Consider the following 25868-nt stretch of genomic DNA (forward strand, 5'->3'; position numbering starts at 1 on the left):
ATGTATGTATGTATGTATGTATATTGAAATCCTCCTGGCAGTGTTTAGGTAAAAAGACCGCTGCCCTCAATATAGCTCTATCTTTGCTGTTAAATTGAGCCTATTAAATAATGACCCCATCCCCTCTTTTCACAAGTTATTATCAATTATCATTGCCAGGCAATGTTCGGCAACCCAGACAAAAGCCTGAAGAAATTTCCTTGCCTTCTCTCTTCCTCTTCATCTGACTCCCTGTCAGATTCCTCTTCCTGTTTTGCTTTCTTTTCCTTTTGCTTTGGTGTAGTCTTTCTGTTTGCAAGTGCCATATCATTTTCAATCTTCTCTGCATTACTGGAAATCTCTTCTATGTCTTTGTTCTCCTTGTTGCTGTCTTTTAGCTTATCTTGTATTTTATCATCTTCACCTTCTTTTTTAACAAGAGACGCATCGCGGATATGTCTTCTTCGTCCCTGTGTAAGGAAAACAGTGAAATATCATCCCACTTAAGATGCATTGTTGCTTTCCAGGAAGCTCGATTCCATAACAATGTTTTCTTTTTCTTTGTTAATTAATGGACAACCAGAATAGTTCTCAACAGAAGAGTGTTAGCTTTTCTTTTAAAAATGTAACATATAAATTCTGCTGCTGCACAGAATGCAGACAAGAAAAGAATACAAGAAATTACACAGTGGCTAATCACACACAGTTCTAATTGTGACATGTTTGATTTATGACTTAGGATATTTTATGATTGTTACTTTTTTAAACAAAGCATCGTTAAACTTTGATTTACTATAATACATGAACCAAGCTATAAAATTAGTATGCAAGTCAACTTTTTTTCAAAATGAATCAAATATTTTTCATTTTCTCAATGCTCTGTAATTAGATACTTGAACAACTGCTGCAACAGCAGTGATAGAAATAACTGGATTGTATTAATTGCAGTAGCAGGAAATACAGATGTAAGGTGGAACATACTTGCCAATTCCTATGAAAGTCTTTTCTCTATAAATTCAGTAGCAACTCAAATTGTGAACTGAAATCATAGATTTATTAAGAATACATTACATTTCATAATACCCTGATAAAGTGAATGCAGTAACTCAGATGACAGATTTCATATCTTAGAAAGGATATTTCTCCAGCTTGAAAACAAAGGGGTAATACTTTTTCTGATGCTGGGGAAGGCCCGTCTACAGGTAATTGTTGACTTACGACAGCAAATGGAATTGGAATTTCTGTCGCTAAGAGATGCAGTTATAAAGGACAAGCACACCACTTAGTGACAGCAATCCTAGTTTGCTGTAAACTGAATCCCGCAGGCTTCAGGAGAGGCAACTTTCTTTAGGCAAATTTGTTAAATTTGTCCAGCCATCCTGAGGATTTATTATATAGGGCAAATGGAAATACTGGAAATAAATAGTGGAATTAAAACTACATTTGAATAGGACAAGAACAGACAATGCAGCCAGTATTTGAGGACAATGAGAAGCAAGTGGAAGGACATTCTCCACTAAATTACAAAAATCATTCCTTATTTTATAGCAACTTGTTTTACAGTGCAGTTGCTTACCCGTTGAGACCTCTGTTCTAGTTCTTCTTTTTCACTTTCACTGCTACAGTTGTTTTCTTCCATCTCATTCTGAACCTCTACAGGAGACATTTCAGGCTCTTCTTTTACCTTTTCCTCCATTTGCTCTTCTTTTTTCTGTACTACAATTATTTTTGGTTCATTGTGGTGGATGGTTCGGAACTGAATGTTTGCAGAACGACAGTATTCTTCAAAACCATAAAGATACCTACAGATTTTTAAATACATATTCATTATGGGATATCCTTAAAAATAATTCCCATCAAACTTAAGAGTACACAGGGACGGTATACACTTTTTAAAATCCTCACAAGCTCCTTCAAAAGTAACAGATTAAAAAGTAAGTCTGGGCTATTAACACTAGCATCTCAAGTTACCATCCCCTTCTTTCCAATTTTCTGATTTCTAAGTTACAAGAATAGTTTTTAGTATGATACATGAGACTTGGATGCACTTCACTAGTTATTAGCTCTATTGTTATTGGATTACTGTTTTGCTTTTTTCTGAAACTTTGATTTCTTTAGAGAAAGTAAATAGTCTACAAGTGGATTTGGCTAAAAGGAGATAAAAATTACAAATTAAAATGTTCCTGAACAAAGGAGTTATTGTTAATGAGATGCCACCATTAGTGCCTATCCCAGTCCCCTCTGCTTCTTACATTCCTTTGAATCCAGACTAATTTGATCATTTGACAAGGAATTGCTCAAATAAAAGCTTGATAAAACGTACTCAATTCTTGTTCTTCAATCAGTTCATGCCCAAATACAAATTTAAAAAAGAAAAGAGGTCACTTACTTCCTATACGCAGTTTTCACATTGTAGGAAGCAGCTGAATTCAAAATAGGAATGCCAAGGTCCATATAAATTTGTTTCCAAACAGCTCCACTATCAATCTTGGAAGAAAGAATGGGCAAAAATAAAGCATCTTAGCATGTTGCTAGTTTGAAATTAAATAGCGTGAACTCAGGATAAATGTAAGAAATTTTATGCTTACATTGTCACACCCACCCTGCTGATATACCAGTCTGAAAAGTTTGAAGAGGTTAAGATCCTTATAGCCCAGAACAGGTGGTTTATTGATAGAAGTTCCTAATTAATGAAAACACGAGGACAGAATATTATGATGCAAATGTTTTACACTGGAGCATAAAACAATACATTTCAACTTATCTGATGCTTGCAGAATCATGATTAGTACTGTACATAAAAATGCATATATAAGTGCTTTGGTGAAACAGATCTTTTAAAATGTATAGAGATAGCAATATATTTCTTAAATGGTATTATTACAAATACTAGAAATTCCAATATGGATGTAAGTGAACATTGACATAGGTAGTCCTTGACTTACAACTATTTAACAACATTTTGAAGTTATGGTGTTCTTGCAAAGCATGACATATGATCTATCTTTGAAGTTATGAGCGTTGCACCATTCTAGCAGCCAAGATTATCACAATCTGGGTGATTGGCAACTAGTTTTCATTTATGATAGTTGCAACAATTTATGGTCATATGATAGCAATTTGCTAACTTCCCAGCTGGCTTCAAAGAAGTAAAATCAATTGGGAAGCCATATTTATTTAACAACAGCGCTATTCATTTAACAGCCATGGTAAAAATGGTCATAAAATTGGGTCTGGTCACATGACTTACTTAATGATTGAAATTCTAGCCCCAATTGTGGTCATAAGTCAAGTACTCCAGGATCACTTTTTTGTGTGTGAAATATTTTAAATATATACAGTAAAAGGACTTAAGCTTCAACGACCCACACATTCCAGAGAAATAATAACCCAAATCTAAAAGTAACAGGAAATGAATAGTATTTCTTCATTATATTAACCACTGCCATATATATTATTAGAAAGTTGGTGGGATATAATGCTTATTGGAACTTCAATACTTAAAATCTTATCAGTGAAAAATATAACATTTTGATATTTATTGATAAGTGAAAAGGCCAACTGAAAAGTTCAGAATAATAAAGCCTACCTAAAGATCATTTCCCATTCAAAAACATATAGTGCTAGGAAATTACTCCATTTGTTACAAGTAGGCAACCTTTCAGATGGCCAATAGGTGCAACTGATACTTTGGGAATTAAGAACCCCAAAATGAATACAACCATATCTCAGTTTGGGAGGACAGAGCTTGGAATGGAATTTCTTTTGTTAATAAATTTGAATGAAGTCTATTTTAAAGATTAGGATCCAAAGCAGTTCCTAGAGGAATCGGCAGGCTACAATCTATACATAAACAAATGAAAACATACTACCTCTGTCTTCCATAAACTTGTAAAGCTGCTGGAGGAAATTGTCCCTCTCTTCAGGATCAAGCTCTTCCTCAGGCTTTTAAAAATAAAAAGACACATTGTAATACATATTTGAACAACAAATTTTATATCTGTAAACAAAAGTAAAACTGGGGAGGATCAAACTATTCATAAAATCCCAGTTAAGTTAGTATGATACATATGGCCCCTGCCAATTACCAATCCTTAGCTTTAAAGAAACTTAAAACTGGATTAAGTTTCAAGAGTACATAGCACTAAAAAGTGACTATCATGAAGTCACTAAAACTAGATGTTAAACTTCGGCATTCTAGAGTTACTGAGCACAACATCTGTGTTAATTTAGCTTTCTCTAAGCATTCCAATAATTCCCTCTTGTTATTTAATGTCCTATTTTTTGTTGGTATTCACCACTTTCCAAAGTATATTGGCTATGAATTAACAAATCCATCAAAATATGGCAAATATAAAATTCCATTATTTTCAAAAAGCTTTTTTGAATCTCTCCTTATTGTACTTTCATCAGCCCTTCCTTCAGATGGCTCTTCAATGAGGCACAGAATTTCTCTTTGCCCACTCTCTATAACCATATAATATGGACTGGTTAGCTAACTGGATTGGGGATAAGTGGGACCTTACTCTTATTAGGGAGATAGGGATGACTTAACTCTAGTTCAAATTTGGCTATTACAACCATATATGCTATTACAGCAACTTGCTTGCTTACATTCTTTGAAAGTAGCTTCTAGATAGCGGAGTTTGTCTACTTTTCTTCAGTAATTTTCTTAACTAATCCTAGCTCAATGGTTTCCATACTTCCCTTAATGCAGATTACTTCATCAATACTAAAAGCTTCTGAGTAACAACACATGAAACAATGCATTGCAAGCATTGACAGGTTAATGCCTTGAGGCCATGTAGCACATGCAACTCTCCATGGTGGATGGCCTCCATAGGATCTAATATTAAATAAAATTAACATTTTAATTAGATGGATGGAATTGTATTATCCTGCAAAATGTTAGGATGTTGATGCTCCCACCTGAAACTATTGCAAGATATCCCCATGTTCCTGCTTTTCTAAAAAGAAAACAGTGGCACCTGCATTATGAATCAAGTGTAGTATTCTTATAGCAAACCTGTTATTTCCAAACACAGATTGGGGAGCAATGCCCTATCAGAAATCTCAAAACTGGTCTTTTTACTCCTATAGTGTCCCTGTCCTAAAATCCTGCATAATGTGATTTTTATATATAAACAAAAATGGTCCTAAGATTAATTTGTGCATCTGTTTCTGTAAATATATTATGAAAATCAATATTGATTTGAGTTGCAGTAGACATTTTTCTCAATATATCTGATAAACCTCAGTGGCATCATATGAATTTCTTAAACTTCATGTCTGCTGGTGCATGATTGCTGCTGCAAAACGTAAGTAGGCATGAAGTTTAGGAAATTCATATGCCATAAGGTTTATCAGATATATTGAGCAAAACGTCTACAGCAACTCAAAACTGATTTTTGTTAAAGTTATACCTTTGAGATTAATATAAATTTGTCGAAAATTTAAGGATCACTAGGGTAACCTTATATGAGCAACACCAGAGAACTAAATTCCTAAGCTTTCAGTTGCTTTCAGTAAAATCAGTGTATGTGAAATTCTGAATGTGTGCCCATTGGTAATTTGATTCTTTTCATTCAAGAGGAAACTGAACAAAGACAGGCAAGACAAATGTGATTTGGAGCTTCAAGTGTATAAAGCTTCAAGTCTGTATTTTTCCAGAAAAGTATCTTGTAGAAAACAGCCTTATCCTTAAACCTGTTTATTTGGAAATAACTGTATACAAACTTGATCTCTCTGGTAAGAACATAAAATAGGTAAAGAGCTAAAATATTTAAACGATGGTATTGCATGAAAACATCTAGACGAGAGCAATCTAAACTTAAGTTTGCAAAAGAATAAAAAATACAAGGGTAGTGGAGAAGCATAGATTTTTTTGTATCAAATATTAAATGTACATTTTTTGTCAAAATACAGCAAAAGGCTTATAAGATACTAGATCACAAATAGGATGACACTCATATGTCCTCAACAATGTCCTTGTAAAGTTATCATTGTTTCAATTAACTTGGCATGGTAGTAAGATAGACTTTTAAAGAATCAGACAATACAAATGAAGTAAATGTATGGTTCCTTCTTTGAAATATCTATGTTTATATACCCTTTAACAATCAGCTGTATTCAACTTCAGTAGCACTCTTCAGGTACTGTTTTAAATCAATGAAGGAATTGTTTCTTTCTAAAATTCCAGATTAGAAGGCAATGGGATTAATAAAAGAAAAATCATTAGAGATTTACTGTAGTCTAATATTTGTTTGTTCCTTATGCAAAATAAAACAAGAACTTCTTACGCATACAAATCTTTGCATTTATGAAGGAATTTGAACAGCCGAGTAATTATATTTCTTCGTAACCATTTTAAATGAAACCTTTGTTTAGGTTATAGAATATGGTTACAGCTAATATGCAGTTAAATTCAGACAGATTCTAAAGGAAAAAGACTGGAAAATAATACATTTTTGCCTCCCTTTAAAAAGAAAATGTAAGAATTACTGAAACATTGTAGAATATATTTATCAGTAGAGGATACCAAATACTATAATTGAGATGCCATACATGATCTTGTTTAAAGTATAAAAGAACACATTTATATTAACTAAATTTATATATTGGTAAGTATGTTTTATGCAAAAATGTTCATAATGCTAGGATATTCATTTTCAAAGTCACTATGCTATATATACAATTATATGTTACAATGTTCTGAAAAAGTTATAATTTGTCTCTTAAGAAAAATGCAATATTACATTTGTTAATGAAATATTATTGAATTGCTGGACAGGTTTGAACATGTTTAATGCAGAAAAAATCTCATCCAATGTACATGCAACCACCTTTCTGCAAGGACACAAGAGTCAAATGGATATTGAAATTTTGGCCTGCAGTACATGTACATTCTAGAACACAGAGGGCAGTGAAAATACGTTCAATCAAATGGAAACTCTTGATTTTTTATATATTTACAAGGTTCTAATGAACTGCAAAGCATAATTCTTAGCTTTGTGTGCTTGGTTAAGTAGCAACAAAACTGAACAGTTTTAGCAGCAATCCCCTAATACCAATTAGATTAAATAGCCTGAACAATATATTATGTTCCAATTGTTGATAGCTTAGTGTTTTAACATTGAAAATAATTCTAAGTGTTTCATTAAATTCAAAACATAATGCTACTATGGTATTGAAATTCAGCCATTAAAATTGAAATTAATATATCCTTGCCCAGAATAGGATTCCTAATAAACTTGCCCAGAATAAATAAATTCCTAATATTGTATCTAATGAGAAATGAGACTCTAAGTAATCTGAAGGGGAAAAAATCAGAAATGTTTGCCCTATAGAAAAAACAGTGTTTTAACTCTTAAGAGTAAAAAAAAGCATTTTAAATTTTAAACTAAATAACATAGACACATTCTGATTCAGTATGAAGTCCAACAAAGCTGTTTTAAAAGGAAAAGTGCCTAATGCTATTTTAAACAGAATTCTAGTTATTCAAACCTGAAACTAACTATTTAATCTCTGAAGAGTTGAATTGTTTTTAGTTAAAAGAGACTCATAATAGCTTTCAAAATTAAGAAAATTTCAAGAGGAATGCTTTATATCGTGACTAAAAAGCACTACATAAAAGCTTCTCCAAATTCACATACTGTACACTATTTGGATAATGACAACCCCTTTTGGTTTAGGTTAAAGTATCTTAATGCACAGAAGTTGCAGAAAAATTGGTTTAAAAATACTAGGACAACTTTGGGATCCTTGTTATGTACAGCTTTTGCAAATCACATCAGACAAGAGACATGCAACTATTAGAGATGTTATATTCTATATAGGCATCTTTCTGGATAATTTAGTGATTATTTCCTCAAATTTATTTTACATAATCTATTAAATATACATTTTAAAGTCTACTATTACAGTATGCAATAGAAAGTAGCCTATGTTTCAACAAGGAAGCCCTGAGTTCAAATTCCTAATCATGTTGAGTACATTGAAAAGTAATAGGAAGGTGGCTGCTGCTATAGAACCTCTACTTATTTCAAGAGGACAGAGTGGAGTCTTAAATAAACACGACTGTAATAAGTAAAGTAATAATTGCTGGATTGGACCTAAATCCGTTTATCTAAGAATTGGTCCACTATTCCTGGGATGACTGCATTGTCCAAACATGCAATATAAATATCTGATAAAAATTTGTACAGGGGCTTCTTCAAATATTGTAATGGTTTAATAAAGAACTATGCCCTTTTAAATAAACATATTATTTTTTAAAAAAATTACTATAGGAGTCACAAGGTCTCTAGCTACCTATTGGCTTCCCTATTACTGCATTTTGTTTGTTAAAAAAATAAAAACCATTTTGACTATTCCTTTCAGATGTAAAAAAAACAAGAATGGAGATAGACAAGAACAGTGAATGTGTTAAAAAATTTTAAATTATAAATTCAGCATTCAATATGTTGATTTTTCTGCTGACAGCATAGAAATATGCCACTGTTTCTACACCTATATTCCTTTTTTGAAGAAATAATCTCCTCTGTTTCATGAAACAATAGATTCAGCAATTTTTTCCAGCAATCTATTTTTTTTTACTTTACCTTCCAATAATTGCCGAATAGTTTATTTTACTTCAAATTAAGTCTGAAAAATATCCACAGGAATGCCATTTTTATCCCCCCCCCCAACAAAGCTCCTCTCCTCCCCTTCTCTTTTGTTTGAAAAGCTAAAGCTCTTTAGAACCAAATAACAGCTTCAAGCAACAACATTTAGATTTTTACAGTCTAGACTTCTATTCACTTACCTAAAACAGCAGGATATTTACAAATGCTAGCATTAAAAGTCAGTGCAGTCTGCAACAGTTCACACCCAGCAAAATGTGGCCTATTAACTGTGTATAACAACATGAGGGAGGGGGAGGGGAAGGGTGAGATTCCACATTCCACAAACGATCAAGCTCTACACTTTGTTCAGTATTAGCATGTTTGCGTGGAAAGTGACTCCATTTTGTTAAAAGCCATTATTTTATGGCACACTAAAAGCTATAACCAGATTCCAATTGTCGTTTTGCAAAGGAAAGAAAATACATGCATCACGAAAAAGCCAGAAAAAAAGACCAGAAACTTACAAAATCTAAACCCAACCCTTCCTCTTCAAGGCCCATATGCACGGCTAACTAAATAAGTTACAACCTGAATCCACAAATAATCCTTACCCAGGTGCTGCATTTTCTCTCAAATGTAAAATGGTTACATTTGCTTTTCTACCTAATCAGCTCACGGTGCCTCAATGCACTCCAGCCTAACTTGCAAATATTTGCGTTCCTCCTTTGCTGCACTGAATCCAATGTTATGCAGCATTGCTTACATTCTCTTCCATGTTAAAAAAAAAATCAGACATTACATGAAAGGAAAAGAAAGAGACAGCCCATTTCAAAGCATCTGGTAAGCCTCCCCGGGCACTCTGCCAAGCCTCTGCTAAATCTTCCTCTTTTCTGAGCATGCTCACTTGCAACCAACAGTGCATTACCATGGCAACCCGGCAGGCAGCCTCTAACCATGAACAGCCATTCTGTTTTCAGCCTTATTAAGACCACAGACTTCCAGGGGGAAGTGAAAGGGAAACAAGATTGTACTTTAACTCATCCTAGTTTTTTCTCCTTTTCTGTTTTCAATAGATGTAACCTTTAAGTTTTAGATGCGCAAACGCAGAAAGTTCCCATTTTTTTTGTCACCCTAGGCTTGTTTTTCCTTTTCCAATCTTGGCTAATGTTTAAAACCAGACAATCTAAAAGTATGTAAAGTGCAAAACTTTGGTAAACAAAGTAAACAAAAAGCACTGCTTTGTAAAAAACCAAATAAAGGTATAATATTTTATCATTAGTTTCTGAAGAAACAGCTTTGGCTTTTCTCAACCACATGAAGTTTAAGATGTGTGGACTTCAATTTTCAGAAATGCCCGGGAAGCATGCTGCCTAGGGAATTCTGGGAGTTGAAGTCCACAGGTCTTAAAACTTACTGAGGTTGAGAACCACTGCTCTAATTATCCACTCACAATTTCTTCACTTAGAAGAGCAAGTACTGAAAAATTAACATCATATATAGTTTCCCTCCCTATATGCATTACAAATTCAAAAAGGATGTAGAGAGCAGATTTTCCAGATACTTCGGAAGATGGATTGCAACAGTTATTCACATAATTCTTCACCTCACCCTAGAAGTTCCAGTCCCAAAACATATCTATACAGGATTAGATAAACTATAAGGTGTAAAGAAGGAAATGGAATACAATAATGTTCACATGCCAGGTGTCTTGAAATATCATGGGGGGCGTTTTGGGAGGGGGAGGTGACACACTAGAAACAAGCATAGAAATAATAAAGCTTTGCTGACTACCACAAATCAGAGGAATCAAAAGTCACTTTTAAATTGGGATTTAAAAACTTTTCAGAAGCCCTATTACTTTGCCAGAAATGGAAGGAGTTTACATTTAACCAGTAGTGATCAGATCTCGCACTTTAAACTCAGGATTCGGGAGATTAAGAAGGCACCACAGTAGTTCTCCTTTTTAAATCAGAAGTTCATTCTGTAGTCATGGTTATAGAGAGTAAAATCTGTTTTCTGAATACTAAATATTAAAATGAAAGCAAGTAATTCGATCTTATCTTCCATATGAAGGTGCTGAGGATAAGATATAAGCTCTCAAATACATTATGGCCAGGTGAGTTTTGAATCAGAATGATCAATGTGAGGTTTTTTTTTTTTAACGTACTATTTATCCTATGTGTATAGCACACTTTGTATTACCTTTAGGAAGTAATTGATGCTATTTTCTTCTAAAAACTTGTATACCTAACATATAGAATATTAACACAGTGAACATATTCAGTTTAGATTACAATTTAGCAATCCATTGGTCCATCCCGCTAATTAGTATGTTTAGCAAACATGGCTAATAAACTATGGATATATTCACTCAAGGTATATTTAACTGGTTGTCATCTGAACCAGTAATTTTTATTTGCTCTCTCAATCAAGATATATTTGAGCAAATGCTGGCTTGCCACATACAACAATTTCTTAATTAATAATGCGGCTTTCCAAATGATGTAGACCAGTGGCCCCCAACCTTTTTTGTGCCGTGGCCCGGTACCGGCATCACAAAATGATCCACGGCCCGGTACCGGCATCAGCACACATGACAAGGCAAGGCAAGCCGAGCGACCGGCCAGCCACCCGTCCCCCGCTTCTCCCTGCCACCTTCAACTCCTCCTTTGTATCTTTGTCGATGGGCTTCGCTTCGGGACGGCTTCGGGACGGTCGCTCGGCTCGCCTTGCCTTGGGTGCTGAAAGAATCTAATCACGCCTTAGTTTTGTTTGAAGCCCCTCCCTTCAATGAAACTAAGGCACGAGGATTCCTTCAGGACCCAAATGCCGCTTTCCAAACAGAAAAGCTCACCCAGAAGCACTTTCTCGTCAAACAAGATGGCGTTGCCCAGCAAACCGGCGGCCTGGTAGGAAATGTTCCATGGACCGGTACCGGTCCGTGGCCTGGTGGTTGGGGACCCCTGATGTAGACTGTACAGTACTATATATAAAATTTGTGATGGTGATGTTGATCAATAACAGGAGTTCTTGGTTTCTTCCTCCAATAAGTAGTTCTGCATTTCTAAGAAGGCAGGCATGGAAGAATATGCCTTGATCCTTTGTGGTAAACAATTTCAACACTCAGACAACACTCCATTAGGTTACAACACAAAAAAACCCACATCATTTTCCTAATCAGTGACCAACTATCCAAAAAAAGAAGTCAGGTTACCATATATCCATTTCAATATTTTCAGCCCCTTGCTGTAGTAGAAGATATGGCAATGTGACATTTTGGCACAAATAATACTAGAGTCATGTTCCCACTATATAACTTCTTACAGTCTTCATACTATAGGTTCTTCATCTATTATAATGAATATTTTTTATTCAGAGGCCTCTGTCTTTTGACCTTTAAAAAAAGTAAACTCTCCTTTCCAAAGTCAGGTCCTACCGGTTCTAATTTCATTAACTTGCTCATGAAGTTTTTCTAGCAACAGAACTGAAGCAGTACTGAGGAGATGACACTTTTTGGGATGTTTTTAAAAAGAATGAGACAAAGTTATAATACTAATACTAATAATTTGTTATTTTAACTAGACCTAAGCCTACTCGGCATTAAAATCCTGGCAAGATCAGTCAGTACCTAAGAGAGGGTTCCTCAAAATAGGAGAGAGAAAAATAATGAAATTATATTTGGCAAAATTACTTTTCATACTACTGTATAGTGAAAAGAATCCAGTTATGAAAAATAATAAACAGGTTAAAAGTCTAGAGAAAATCAAAAGAATCATACTTCTTCACCAAGATATTATGTATAAAAATGATGGTACATTTTTCTTTAATAAGAAAAACTGGAAAAATTCAAGTAGTATTATTTAAGTGTACAAAGCCAGAATCATGAATGCAAAATGAAAAAAAGATCTAGGAGAATATACATGTCATGAAGTTGAATTATTGACTCCCAGAAACTGTATTAAGAAAAACCACATTGTTTTGCCTATTGTGTCTTAAAGCTGACAGATTACATAGTCAAATATAAAAATTAGTAAATACAGAACCTACTCAGATAAAGGAAGTGCACTATAGGGAAAATACTTAATTCTTGGTGTAAAAATTAATGAAATTAAGGATATTGAACACACTGCCTTGCTCTCTTCTCTCAAAATGCCCTCAGATAAAGAAATTTCAGATTTAATTATTGTAAGATTTATGTTAGTTCATATTTTCACTCTATACACAATTTTAAAATACCATGTTTAAATTGTATCACAGTCAGCAACTTTATGATGTACAATATGGGCCTTGCAAATCTTTTAAGGCAGGACAATCTTGCCTATACTGCAAGACCCCGGGCCAAATTATTTGATACACATGCCATAAGAATCAGGAGGCGACACATATTCTAGGTCCCATGTATTCAGCCATTTCATCTTGTGAGACCTAGTAGTCATGCTTTCTCTAATGCAGTATTTGCCCTATGGAACAGCAACTCCCAGGAAATCCAAACAGGTCTTATTGTTGGCTTTCATTAAAGTTCTGGCTATTCTTTCAGAGTTTGGGGCCAGGAAGTTAAGTGAGCTTTGTTGGTTGATTTGCTTGGTTCCACTATTTGGACTGTAGAGTCCTTCATGTTCTCTGAGCTGGTTGTTTGCTTGCAAATGTTTCATTACCCAACTTGTTAACCAGTGCACTGATTAATGGCACTGATGGTATTATTTAGTTGGATAATGAAACATCTGTAAGCAAGTAACCAAGTTCAGAGAGCACCCAAGACCCACACAGCTACCTGAGTTATATACAATATACTCTTACCCCCAATTAGAAAACGGAATGCAGATATATTTGTGCCCCCATGAAATCTGAAGCACCCTTTTAGAATCAAATACGAAGCATTGTACAGCCCCGGTATCTTCTGTAGTTTTCTGTAGAATATTTCTGTAGTTCTCAGAAAGGTATTTAAGATCCTAGATTGAATGTCTCTTGTTTCTTATCCTTTTATTAACCTCATTTGAGGCACATAATCATAATTTTTGGTTAGTACTGGAAACACAGCATTTCTTCTTTACAGGGTTTATTAAAATATCTCTGATCTTATGTCTTTCACTGTTACTGCACTAAAAAATTGTCTTTTTCAGAAGGTGCCAAGCTCCTCAAATTGAGTAGTGATAGAAGAATCTGGAGGTTTTTCCTATTTCTATAATTCACTAGTTAGTTATAGATGCATAAAGGAATTCAGGGCAACAATGGATTATTGGTAACAAGCAAGCTTCCAAAATTACTTGTTAGAAAAGAATCTAAATTAGGAGTCCAAGCTCAAATGCTTATATCAAGCTTTCTATGATAATTTAAATTCCTGGTGACTGTAAACTGCTCCCACTTGCAGAAAAAGTTAAGTAGGAGAAATCAGGAAGTATGTATCATCAACCTTGCCTTTGAAAAACAGGCCCCCAACTTCCCTCAACTCGATATCCTCCAGTTGCATCGTATTAAAATTTCTAGAGTTTTGAGGCACATGGGATTTCTAGATGTTCTGGATAATGCCAGATTGAAGAAAGCGAAGCCTGTTGAAGCCTACTTTTGAAGTAATCATTTGAGGAGCAATATTATATAAGAAACAAATAACAATGGCTATATATTTGGTTAAGACATATCAAACAAAGTTGCTAATATGCTTACCACTACTTCTTCCTCTTTTTGTTCTCCTTTTTCTTCTTCATCATCATTACTTCCTGTCTCTCCTCCATCTTCTTCATCACTGCTGGAGGATTCCAAGATTTCACGCATGTCCATCTTCCAATTAGAAGGAATGGTTTTCCAATGGAAGAATGAGCTTGCCTCTTGTACCCCTTGGGAGGAAAATTATCCATCAAGGTAATCGGAATAAATTACATAATCATTGCAAATCACTACTAACTCTGCTTCTCTGCTAGCCATTTTTGATTTCAGATTGTAAATAAAATTCAGGGCTGAATTTTATTTACCTCTAGAAGATATGAGATTTAAGCATGTAAGATTTTAACAACTATATGATTAATTTCATACATTTCTCAGGCTTATTGTTGCCACTAATTCCAGATGTTTAATCTTAGAGAAAATTAATTACATTAAATTACCCCGATAAAATGAACAAACGTTCATTTGTTACTGATGTATTTTATGGCAGGGCCAGTGAAAATTATCATTCACTGACTGTTGCAAGATGTCTGGATGTTGGACTATCAAGGCTATCAGCCCATCATAACTTTTGCTTCTCTTAACATATAATGTGGCAATATTCAATGCCTGTGGCAAAACAAAGCTGCTACAGCTTGTTAAGTAAGCTTTCTTTATAAAACACCTCTGAAATAGTGATTACATATTCTTGTGTAAAATGACATATATGTCAGTGGTGCCAAGTGGTGGGATTCAAATTTTTTTACTACCAGTTCTGTGGGCATAGCTTGGTGGGTGTGGCAGGAGAAGAATACTGTAAAATCTCCATTCCCACCCCACTAACCTGCTTTCCAGCTCCGTTCTCCTATGCAGGGCAACAAAAGAAGTCCCAGCCGATCAGCTGGGACTTAGGAGGCAGAGAATAGATGGGGGTGGGGCCAGTCAGAGGTGGTATTTGCCGGTTCTCTGAACTATTCAAAATTTCTTCTACCGGTTCTCCAGAACTGGTCAGAACCTGATGAATACCACCTATCATTTTGTTATGATAAATGTGACATATGTAACTATATTTCAGAATTTTGTGCTTCGGTGATTTTGCTTCTTGGAGTCAGAATTGAATAAGGCACAAACAAGGCTGTCAACAACCATTAGGCATTACTTTCAATTGCATCTTTCTTTCATGTTAAAAACATAATATGGCAATTAAATATATATAGCACAATAAATTAACTTGTTAATAATCTAATTAACAAATGTTAACATTTACCTTTATTAGAAGGCAGCTCTGAGTTTCTAAAATCTAATTCTTCAACATCCTTTCTTGCTACCGAATAACTGCAATAAAATTAATTATTTATATTACGTTCTAAAAAGTTGATTAATTTCTATTACTCTTTCCTTTAATGCTGCTACTTGTATTGTCAATGCTAAAATTTCTCTGCTCTATGAAGAAATGTTGTTTCAATGTTTAACATTTAGTAAGGTTGTGTTATCACATGTTTTGAAAGATTAAGTTTGGCATCTACCAAAATGTTTTAATTAATATCTGGTCCCATCAATACTAGCCCAACTGATTACCTTGACCAGGAAGAAACTGGGCAGGCTCAGGGAACTACAGTAGCACTGATGCTGTGGAACAGCCTCCCCATGAAGATCAAACTGCTTGTGCTTTTCTTTCAGAAATTCTTGAAGAATGTTCCAGAGCAATTTCCCCTGATGTGAATGTGTCCATCTCATTCTCATTTATCTTTATTTTCTTTTGGTCATTTTTACTTTTGTACATTTTAAGAGCTTGCTTTTTTAACCATGTATAAATTTGTACCCTTTCTACAGAAGCTGAGATTTCAACTGCAGCAACATAGAAATATGGTTAAAAATGAATTGATTAATGGAATTTATTAATAATCAGGGCTGATGATGAATAAGTATAGAGGTGGCCACACTCACATCACATGGGACATTTTTCGCAATGTTGTTTGAACCTACAGTATTTTCCTCTTTCATGGGCATCATGTATTCTCCTGATCTTGTTTGTTCATGTTTAGCCATTATTTATCTGGTCCTTGTAAGCTGCTTAGAGTGTGATTGAATTGGGATACAAGCTAACTAATACATAACTAAAGCAATGTCACTGCTTTTCCATGATTGTCCCTACCTTATATATTTGCCACAGCAATCCAGAAAGCCCCCAACCCCTTGGGTCTTCTTGGAAGGCCACTAAATCTGGCTCATTACCCAAACACTGAGGTAGAGTTGTGGACACTGTAGAGAGTTGTTGGAATCCCCTGATTGAGGAAACATTTTTTTATTTAGTTTTCCTATGGTTTTATTGCTGTGAGCCCAGAGTTGTTTAAAGATGGAAAGTCATACAAATATATTAAAATAAATATCTTTAAATTTTACTAGTTTGGTTTGCCTTCCTTGTAAGACAGCATTAGGTCAGGCCCTGAAAGAATAGACAACAAAAATGGATTTGGGTTCAAATCTCAATTTTACCACAGATTTACTGGTGGCTTTGATTAAGCCAATATCCAAAAGTTTGAACTCCAATTTTATAAAAACTCACTTGACAAAATTATTGCTGCATCTGCTGATTGCAAAAGTAGTAAAACACTGTAAGGTCTATAGAGAGACCATTATGTGAAAATATTGTCGATAGCAAGCTATCTTCAAATGTATGTATATCTATTGTATATGTCTGGTGTTTCTGCTAGATTAATCTGAAGTATATGCCATACTTCCAAATTGCCAAAAATGTAGGTTCCATCAAGGCCTATAGAGATATATTTTGACTTAAATGTCAGTTGGACTGCAAGATAAGGAGCACTAGTTGGAATGGAAAAGAAAAATGAATTACAGTGGCCCTTCTTATCAATCATGCTTTGTAATTTTACACATAGCATGCAATTGTTAATTGTCACCAACATTTAAAACTTCCAAAATAGTTATACCTGCTGCAGGATAATCCCAAATGAAGTAAAATAAATAAATAGTTTCCTCTTAAATACTTTTAAGTTTCATCTTCCTGGTTTCTGCTTCTCAGTTAAAAATCAGTTTATGTTTATAATATATATTATTTATAATATATCATCTACACACACACACACACACACACAAACAAATTCTCAAATTCTATATAGGAATGTTGTCTAAAATTTACTTACAATTTGGAATCTGCAAAAGAACGAACTAAACACTGGTCCTTTTTCACTAAAATGTCATCACTGCAGCTGGGGGATAAGACCTGGGGTTTCAAGTAAAACACATTAGACTAGGCAGTGTTTTCCATTTTCCATTAGTAAAAAAACAGTTTATGTAAACAAGGTTCAAACTATGTTATGGCCTCTCCCAGGTGCAACAATTATCTAGAAAAAATACAAGCTTAAGTAATCACTATGAAGGAAGATAATTTTTTCTCCTCTCTTTAGAGATCATCCAATAAATTATAATAGTTAACATTAAATTTAGGACAACACGTATATCATACCATTTACACTCAAATAAAACTCTTTACTGCCACATAAACACAATAGTTGCCTTATGAATTTAACAGCAAAATGAAAACTGATCCAGTGCCAGTCTCTTGTATTTAAAGGAAGGGTATGGGATTTGGAGAGTAGTTAGCATCCATTCTAGCCACACTATTAGACTTACTGTCAATTATAAATTTTATTGCTTTCTATAAAAGATATGGTTGATATGCCAGGTATTTCACTGATGAAAAAATGTGGAGAAGGCAGAATAGCATCAGAAGTAACAGATAGGACTGAGTTATCTCAGGATGTGATGCAAATCCATATGTAGTCTAGCCAAAACAACAACAACAACACCCTTTCTATATAAAGTTGCTACCAAACAGATGAGCTTTATTTAGCTTTAGAATATACTAAAGAATCCATTAGTTGGGTCATTCTTTCGGATATATTTCCCGATTCCCTAATCAGAGTAACAAAATGACAATGGGCAGTGGGGGGGGGGGGACAACAACCAGTGGAAATAGGAGTAACCTCTGACCTCCTTGCCAGCTTCCCCACTGACTGCTTATACCGTAGGAAGCTGGCAGAGGATGTTGGAAATCATGATCACATGTTTGTGGCAATGCTACAGAAGCCACAACTTTATGACCACATCTGGTATGAGGATCCTTAATATTTCAATTATACAATACTGTAACGGGTCCTGGATTTTGTATGCCTTGTTTAAATTAGTAGATATTTGAGCTATCTTGAAAATTTTTGTGATACAATGCACCATTTGGGCTAATTGAAGATAACAAACACACAAAAGAAGTTTAGTAGTATACAGGTAAGATTTAAGCATGTAAGATTTCTAACGATATGATATGATTTAATTGAAATAGTTCTCAGGCTTATTTTTGCCATTAACACATCACAAATATTTAATCTTGAAGAAATTTCTCATTTGATTAAGACAGAAATAGTAAATGCAAAAGTGGTCATTAAAATGAGTCATTCAGGCAACCAAATTTAACATAGGAACTGAGGAACCTAACATAGGAACTTGCCATGGCATTTGCAAAGGACAAACAGCTATGGCAAATTTTTTTACTACCGGTTCAGTGGGCATGGCTTGGTGGGCGTGGCACGGGGAGAATACTATAAAATCTCCAGTCAGAGGTGGTATTTGCCGGTTCTCCGAACTACTCAAAATTTCCGCTACCGGTTCTCCAAAATTGGTCAGAACCTGCTGAATATCACCTCTGAGCTATGGATTTTCTCCCTTATTGCATAGCTGGAAACATCTATGGAAGTTTTATCAAGCAGATGATCTAGTAGATAATCTTCAGTGAGTAGTACCTTAATATCATTTGAGTTGTACTGTGAGGAAATTGTCTAATTCTTTTAAAACAATACTACTTGGATTCATCCTTTTAAGCAATAAACTACCTACCTATTCCATTGCATTGATTGTATTTGATGTGTGCCTCCTCACAAAGCAAAATAAGATTCTTGTATTTGCGTGTGCAAGAAAGCAGCAAATAAATTTAGCAAATAAAAGAAATAACAAATAAATATTGAATCACTCAACTGCTTGGCTTTTAAGTGTCTTTAAAACCCCTACCCCACCAATTGTCACTTTTTTTTTTCTTGGTAAGTTCTCCATTATAATAATAGAAACAGTAGCATGGACCTTGTTTGCTAAATCATTGGAACATGTTTTTAAAAGGATCTGTTAGTGTCCAGTGTTCTATATTCACCCTGCTATAAAATAATATTGGGAAGTTTCTGCATAACTTCTTAGGAACTATCTTGGGGGCCCTAAAATATGCTTATTATTTAACATTCCCTACTAAAAAAAACAAATCCAAAATTGATAACTCGTTTACTGATAACCTCAATAATATTCAATGACCTCTTCATGGAATGGCTTCTGAAGGCAGTCCAAAAATTGCAACTGGCTCAGAATGCAGCAACACAACTATTGATTTATACTTCTTGCAGCTTCCACCTTATTCCACATCTTCAACAGCTTCAATAGAGGCTGACTATTCTCTGACTCCAATCTGAGAAGCTCATAATATTATGTAATGCTTTACCTGGTGAAAGATCAAGCTATTTACAAGACAGTTTACTCCCATATAACCCATTCATGCTCTTAGGTTACCAACAGAAGCAGTTGTTCTTCCCCCTTTGTGTCAGAATTATAGAAAAAAAGTCTCACAGCAGTTGCACTGTAATCTTGTGTTGGAGGACATTATTAATAATTCATTGCCATGAATATAACTCTCTTTGGTTGCCCTCTAACATTTTGGGTCCACCTACCTCTGGAGAGAGAAGGGGCAAGTTTGGTTGACCCTTCTTGCACGACTGATGAACCCTGTTGGCTTTCAGAGGGAGCTTGGGGATTTTCTTGAACACCTGTCTGGCAGGTCAGCTGAGGCCTTGGCTATAGCCTATAATAGGCATGTGATTGGGCCATATTGTTCCTATACAAACTCTCTCTGTAAACCAATCCTAGGGTGCTCCTTGGTTTTCTGAAGAGCTCCAGTAGGTGAAACACCAGAAGCAAAAACTGGAGTGTCTCTGGAGAAAGACAAAGAGTGAATCCAACTGAATACGAGTACAAATGTACATTATAGATATAAAGTCTGCAAAATATCACTATTTCTCTGCTCTTATAGTAACTTTTGTTAGTCAATCTATTGGTGATAGATGGATCACAGAATCATCTGCAGGGCTAGGTAAGGAATAATCAATTAATCTGGCAGACAAAAATCATTAAGATTTGATTAACCTTGACTAGGCAAATCAGAGTCGCTAGTCAAGTTGTTCAGGCAGGTTTGTGCTGTTATCTGGAATGAATATTATTCTTTGAGTTACACCCAAAGAAGTAGACAAGTCCTCTGTCTGTTAGCTAAACCTCTTATTTGTTAGATCCTGGTTCCTCCTAGATTATTAAAGCAGCCTGAGGCATAATCACAGGTTGGCTTCCTGAAATGTTTCCAGCCTATTTGAGAGGGAATGGCCCAACAGCAGTACGTCCCTTCCTCAAGAGGTTATTGTTGGACCCATTTCAGTGTGGTTTCAAAACAGGGTATGATATGCAGAAGGGCACTGGTTGTGCTTGTTCATTACTTTTCAAAGAAAGTGGGAGATCCATCCTAGTGCTCCTTGATCTCTCAACAGCTTTTGACACTTTAACCACAGTATCCTTCTGGATTAGCTGCAGGAGTTTAGGAGTAGCACTGTGCTTCATTGGTTCATACCCTTCGTCAATGGTTGGTTCTAGTTGATGCTCAGGGTGGGGGATGGGGGAAACAGGTCACATCCAGAGCCTTATGGTGAGGATATCAGCCCTCCCAGATAAACCAGATAGGAAATACAATTAGAAAAGCTAATTCTACTTTATTGTAAAGCTTCATAAACAGAATCTTGCAAGTCTGAAGATACAAATCTCTCACCATTTTTCTAGTATTCATGCTGCTGCTTCTTGCTGGGAGATCCTGGTGAGGTCCACCAGGGAGAATGTATAGACTATTTAGCCATGACAGTCACATTGCCCGGGGCGCATCATGAGGAGGCTAGTCTATATTGTTTTAGTGGGCAATGTCTAATCTAGATCTGTCTAATTTAGTGCCTGATCCAGTACAATGCCCCTTTGGCTTTGATCTCCTAAGGAAAATCTGGACAGCCCTCAATCAGATTTGTGGCAGATGCCAATACTGGAAATATGGTATAAATGGGGTTGGTTGACTGTGACTGTAGGACATCCCACAAACTTTAACATAGCATATCGCAATGGAATGGCCCCTCAGAAGGTTCCCTAGGTCTCTGTATGAAATGCATCATCTCAAGGGCACTGCTGTCCAATGGCTAAATGATCTAGGTATCTAGCCACAGGTTTATCACTTCAATAAACTTCTCATACATAATTTTATTCATAATTTTCTTCATAACTCATACTGTGCATTCTTAGAATAATTCACTGCTCTGATATTTTATATTTTGATACACATTTTAAATTTGTTTCTGTGAATTTTATGGTGCATTTTGCTACACTATACAAAATAAAAATAAAACCGCCACTTTCAACAGCTCATTCAAATGCAGTGGATTCTTTCTAGGTTTCTTCCTCTGAGCATTAAGACACTGCGGGCTCCCCCAGGAAACATTTGTTCTTCTCCCTCAGGATCATTCTCACATATTGTTAGAAGTAATCTTCAACTTACAACCATTCATTTAGTGACCATTTGACCTTACAACAGCTCTGAAAGAAGTGACTTTTGACCATATTTCACACTTATGACTGTTGAAGCCTCCCCATGGTCACATGATCAAAATTCTAATGCTTGGCAAGTGGTTATGACGGTTGCAGTGTCTTGCGGTCATGTGATCACCTTTTGCAACCTTTTGACAAGCAAATTCAATGGACAAGCCACATTCACTTAACAACTGTGTTAATAACTCAACAATTGCAGTGATTCACTTAATACCTATAGCAAGAAAGGTTATAAATTGGAGCAAAACTCACTTAACAACTGTTTCAGTTAACAAAAGTGAAATTTTGGGCTCAGTTATGGTTGTATGTCAAAGATTATGAAATAAAAATAAAACCACCACTTTTAACAGCTCATTCAATTGTGGTGGATTCTTTCTAGGTTTCCTCCTCTGAGCATTAAGCCACTGGGGGCTCCACCATAGGAAACATTTCTTTTTATCCCTAGAAGGTCATTCTCAATTGTGGTTGTACATCGGGATGTCTGGGGACTCAATGTTCTTCCCTCTCCTAAGATTAAACACATCTAATAAGTATGTCTCGACAATTGGCTGAGAAATTCTGTGAGTTGAATTCTATACATCTTAAAGTTGCCAAGGTTGAGAAACACTGATCTACATGAAGCCAATGGGAGAGGTCAGTTACCAGTTCAGTATTATTAATATGCTGATGATACCTAGCTTTGCATCTCAATCCTGGTTTGCAGAGGTGAAACTACTGATATATCGATCCAGTGTCTGGAGACTGTTTGGATCTGGATGAGATGAAACAAACTTTGGCTCAATCTTAAACCATTATTGGTTTTTAATGGAGCTGCACTTCCCCAATTGAGAGTGGTGAACAACCTGAGAGACCTTCTGCACTTGTAGCTATTGCTTTAATTGTGGCAGTTGTGGCCAGGAATGCTTTGTACAGATTTACCTGGTGTGGCAGCTGTGCCTGTATTTGGGGGAGGGCTATTTTGTTTTATTGTATTGTTTTTAACACAGTTTTAGTCTGGGTTGCATGTATGCTTGTATATTTTCTTTGTTTTTATGGATTTTTTTGGTTTTGTACAACTCCCCAGTCCACTAGAGTTGGGGAGCTGTAACAAATTTGCATAAATAAAATTGCCATTTGAAACATTTCCTAGAACATTTACATATTTATTTAGGCCTATCGCTGCAACTTTGTCTGGTATTGTCACACATTCACTCACTCACTCACTCATTGGATTTATATGGCTGCCCATCTCACACTTGACTCCTGTTTTAATACTGGTGATAGGGATGCTTTACTGTACTATATAAACAGAATGGACAGCATATAAATCAGAAATACAAAACTGATTTCTTTAGAATATTGCCATTTTTGGTTAGATTTCTATCCTGTTTTTCTATGCAGGAGCTCAAAGAAGAATCACAGAGTTCCATCCTCACATTTTAGCTACAATAATCCTGTGAGGCAGATTAGAAGGAAGAAGAGTGGTGGTCCAGAGTCATCCTATGAGCTTCTGAGGCAAAGTTTTAAATCTGGGACTCTTCACTGCCAGTCCAACACCTTTAGTAGAATATATATTTATATAGAATATATTTAAATATATATTTATAGATATATTCAAATGAAAACTGGAAAGAGTCAAAAATCTGATATACTTTCAGAGACAGCTAACATGAAAATATATTATTATTACTATAATGCTACTCTATAAATTATATAAATTCTAAATAATGGCTAGCAGCTTTTTCGCTATAAAGTACAAACAAAACTGAAACATTGTGCTCTCAAGATGATTTGGGGGGGAAATATAATTTGATGTCATTCTTAAAAAACTTCTTACTTACCAAAGCTGCATACCATTCTGCCTTTTCAGTACTGGATACCACAGTGACAATTTTACCAAGCAATTCATCATTAAGACGTCTCTTATCTTCCTCTTCCTCTTCACTAGTTTCTTCCTCTTTTTCATCTTCATTACTAAAAGAATTAGGCATATAAAGATTTACACTGTCAGAATGTGAAAATAACACTTGAAAGGAGACTAACTTCATCGTAGCTATTGGATGTTGAGTTCAGAGATTCTTGGAAATTTATTTTGTGGGAACAATTCAGCAAATACTAGAATGTTTAAAAATAACATCAGTAGACATTCTGATGCTAATTTACAAATGTCAATGGAGATTCTCTATCATCTAGGTCATTGATTATCCCAAAAGTGCTTTTTCAAAAGGCAAGAAAAAAAAACAAGAAAGTCCAGTTGCCTTTTGAAAAAGCACCTTAGGGATAATTTACAAATATTTATGAGAGGAAATACTGAGATGAGAAATGAGAACCGCTGAATTTATGTGTGTCTACCCATATGTTGAGGTATGAGGTTTTAATGTAGAAAACATTTCAACTCCCAGAATTCTCCAGCTAGAATACTTGTCAGGGAATTCTCAGAGTTGAAGTTCACACATCTCAAAGTTACTTAGGTGGAGAAATACTGACCTGGAGTATTTAAGGGCTGCCCTACTATTACTTTCAGGAATATGTCTACCTACCCAAATTGTTCATTGTTTAAGTTTATCCCCTCTTTAAAACAATGGAATATTCAAATTAGGAACATGCATAAAGAACTAATAAACAGAACTGCTCTAACGAAAGCTAAAATCACAATTACATATGTAATGTGCACTCTATAACGTTTTTTTTGCGTAATTCCTGTATTACCAGACACTGAATAGCAATATTTATAGGAAATCCTGCCTTCTGATAGCTTTTGTCCTCCATCTCATTTTAAATTCTTTCACAGAACAGGGCACTAGAAATGCATTTCTAAGTTACCTTAGCATAGATATCTAAATTTGTAAGAAATCCAGAAAGGCATCTCCTGTTGCTTAGCGCATGGGTTCTGCATGCTTCTGCCACTATACTTGACACTGAGCTCCCTCCTTCTTTATCACCTCAGGAGCTGTTCTACAGATTGCAAACAACTGGTCTAGGGCTTCAACTTCCTCATCTGAGTCCAAAGTACTATCAACTAGTTTTATAATCAGTAGGCACTTTTTAAACAAGCAGCTTTATTGTTTGCACCAACTTGGCCCTCCTCCTTTATTTGACAGATATGACAATAAAAAGTAGACCAGCAGATAGTGCAAAAACATAAAGTTCAATTCCCCAAATTGTCAAGTACATTTCTGAAGCTATCTGCATAAAACATGTATAATTACTTTATTTCATCCCAGGTAAAGAAAAGAAAACCCACACAAAAATGTGGCATCGTAAAAGTTACTCACACAGGTAGAGATGACCTTCTTCCTCTGTTGGATTTCTTTCCAATTACAGGTGTTCCAAAGTGCTCTGGATTTGTTAGTGGTAGTTGGTCAAGTGTCTAAGGAAGGAAATTAGAAAAGACAGTTTGCTGATTTTCAAATAAAAAGTGAAATAGCATTTAAAAAACAACTGTAAAATCCTACCTCGCTTTCAGCAAAGTGCCTCTCCCCCTTCAAACACAGTGAGGTCCGTCTCAATGTCCTCTCATCACCGTCATCAAAAACTAAACAAAGTCAGAACTATTATTAACTAAATAGTAAAGTATTTTCTAAATAAAACTAAACAGAAAGTATAGATTATCCTAGTAAACAGAACTCCTTGTTTCAAGTGTTCTTTCAATATACATGGAAGAATTAGACCACGGGCCCCCAAACTTGGCAACTTTAAGACTTGTGGACTTCAACTCCCAGCTATGATGGCTGGAGAATTCTGGGAGTTGAAGTCCACAAGTCTTAAAGTAGCCAAGTTTGGAGGACCTTTGAATTAGACCATCAAAATGTGTAAAATGTAAGACTTTTGTAAGCAAAGGCACCCTCAATCATTATCTTTTTCTTTAAAAGAAGGTATTTCCTGTGTATCCTGCTCTTTCACAGCAATACAGAAGTGCTACACAGTACA

General features: G+C 35.3%; 1 protein-coding gene across 3 annotated transcripts in view; it reads right to left on the reverse strand.

The window, feature by feature from the left end:
- ARID4A (AT-rich interaction domain 4A) overlaps positions 1-25868 on the reverse strand; it is a 55954-nt gene that overhangs the window by 15420 nt on the left and 14666 nt on the right. For all 3 annotated transcript variants that reach the window (XM_087922357.1, XM_026698675.2, XM_026698673.2), the window contains 11 exons: positions 25394-25473; positions 25214-25308; positions 23780-23912; positions 17384-17463; positions 15487-15554; positions 14244-14413; positions 3852-3924; positions 2568-2662; positions 2369-2466; positions 1556-1781; positions 205-449 (listed from right to left, as the gene is read on the reverse strand). In XM_087922357.1, coding sequence (XP_087778483.1) covers positions 205-449; positions 1556-1781; positions 2369-2466; positions 2568-2662; positions 3852-3924; positions 14244-14413; positions 15487-15554; positions 17384-17463; positions 23780-23912; positions 25214-25308; positions 25394-25473 — 1363 coding nt within the window. The remainder of the gene's footprint in view (positions 1-204; positions 450-1555; positions 1782-2368; positions 2467-2567; positions 2663-3851; positions 3925-14243; positions 14414-15486; positions 15555-17383; positions 17464-23779; positions 23913-25213; positions 25309-25393; positions 25474-25868) is intronic.

This window comes from Pseudonaja textilis, chromosome 1, assembly GCF_049901715.1.
Source record: "Pseudonaja textilis isolate UNSWEBS1 chromosome 1, rPseTex1.2, whole genome shotgun sequence".
Taxonomy (NCBI): Eukaryota; Metazoa; Chordata; class Lepidosauria; order Squamata; family Elapidae; genus Pseudonaja; species Pseudonaja textilis.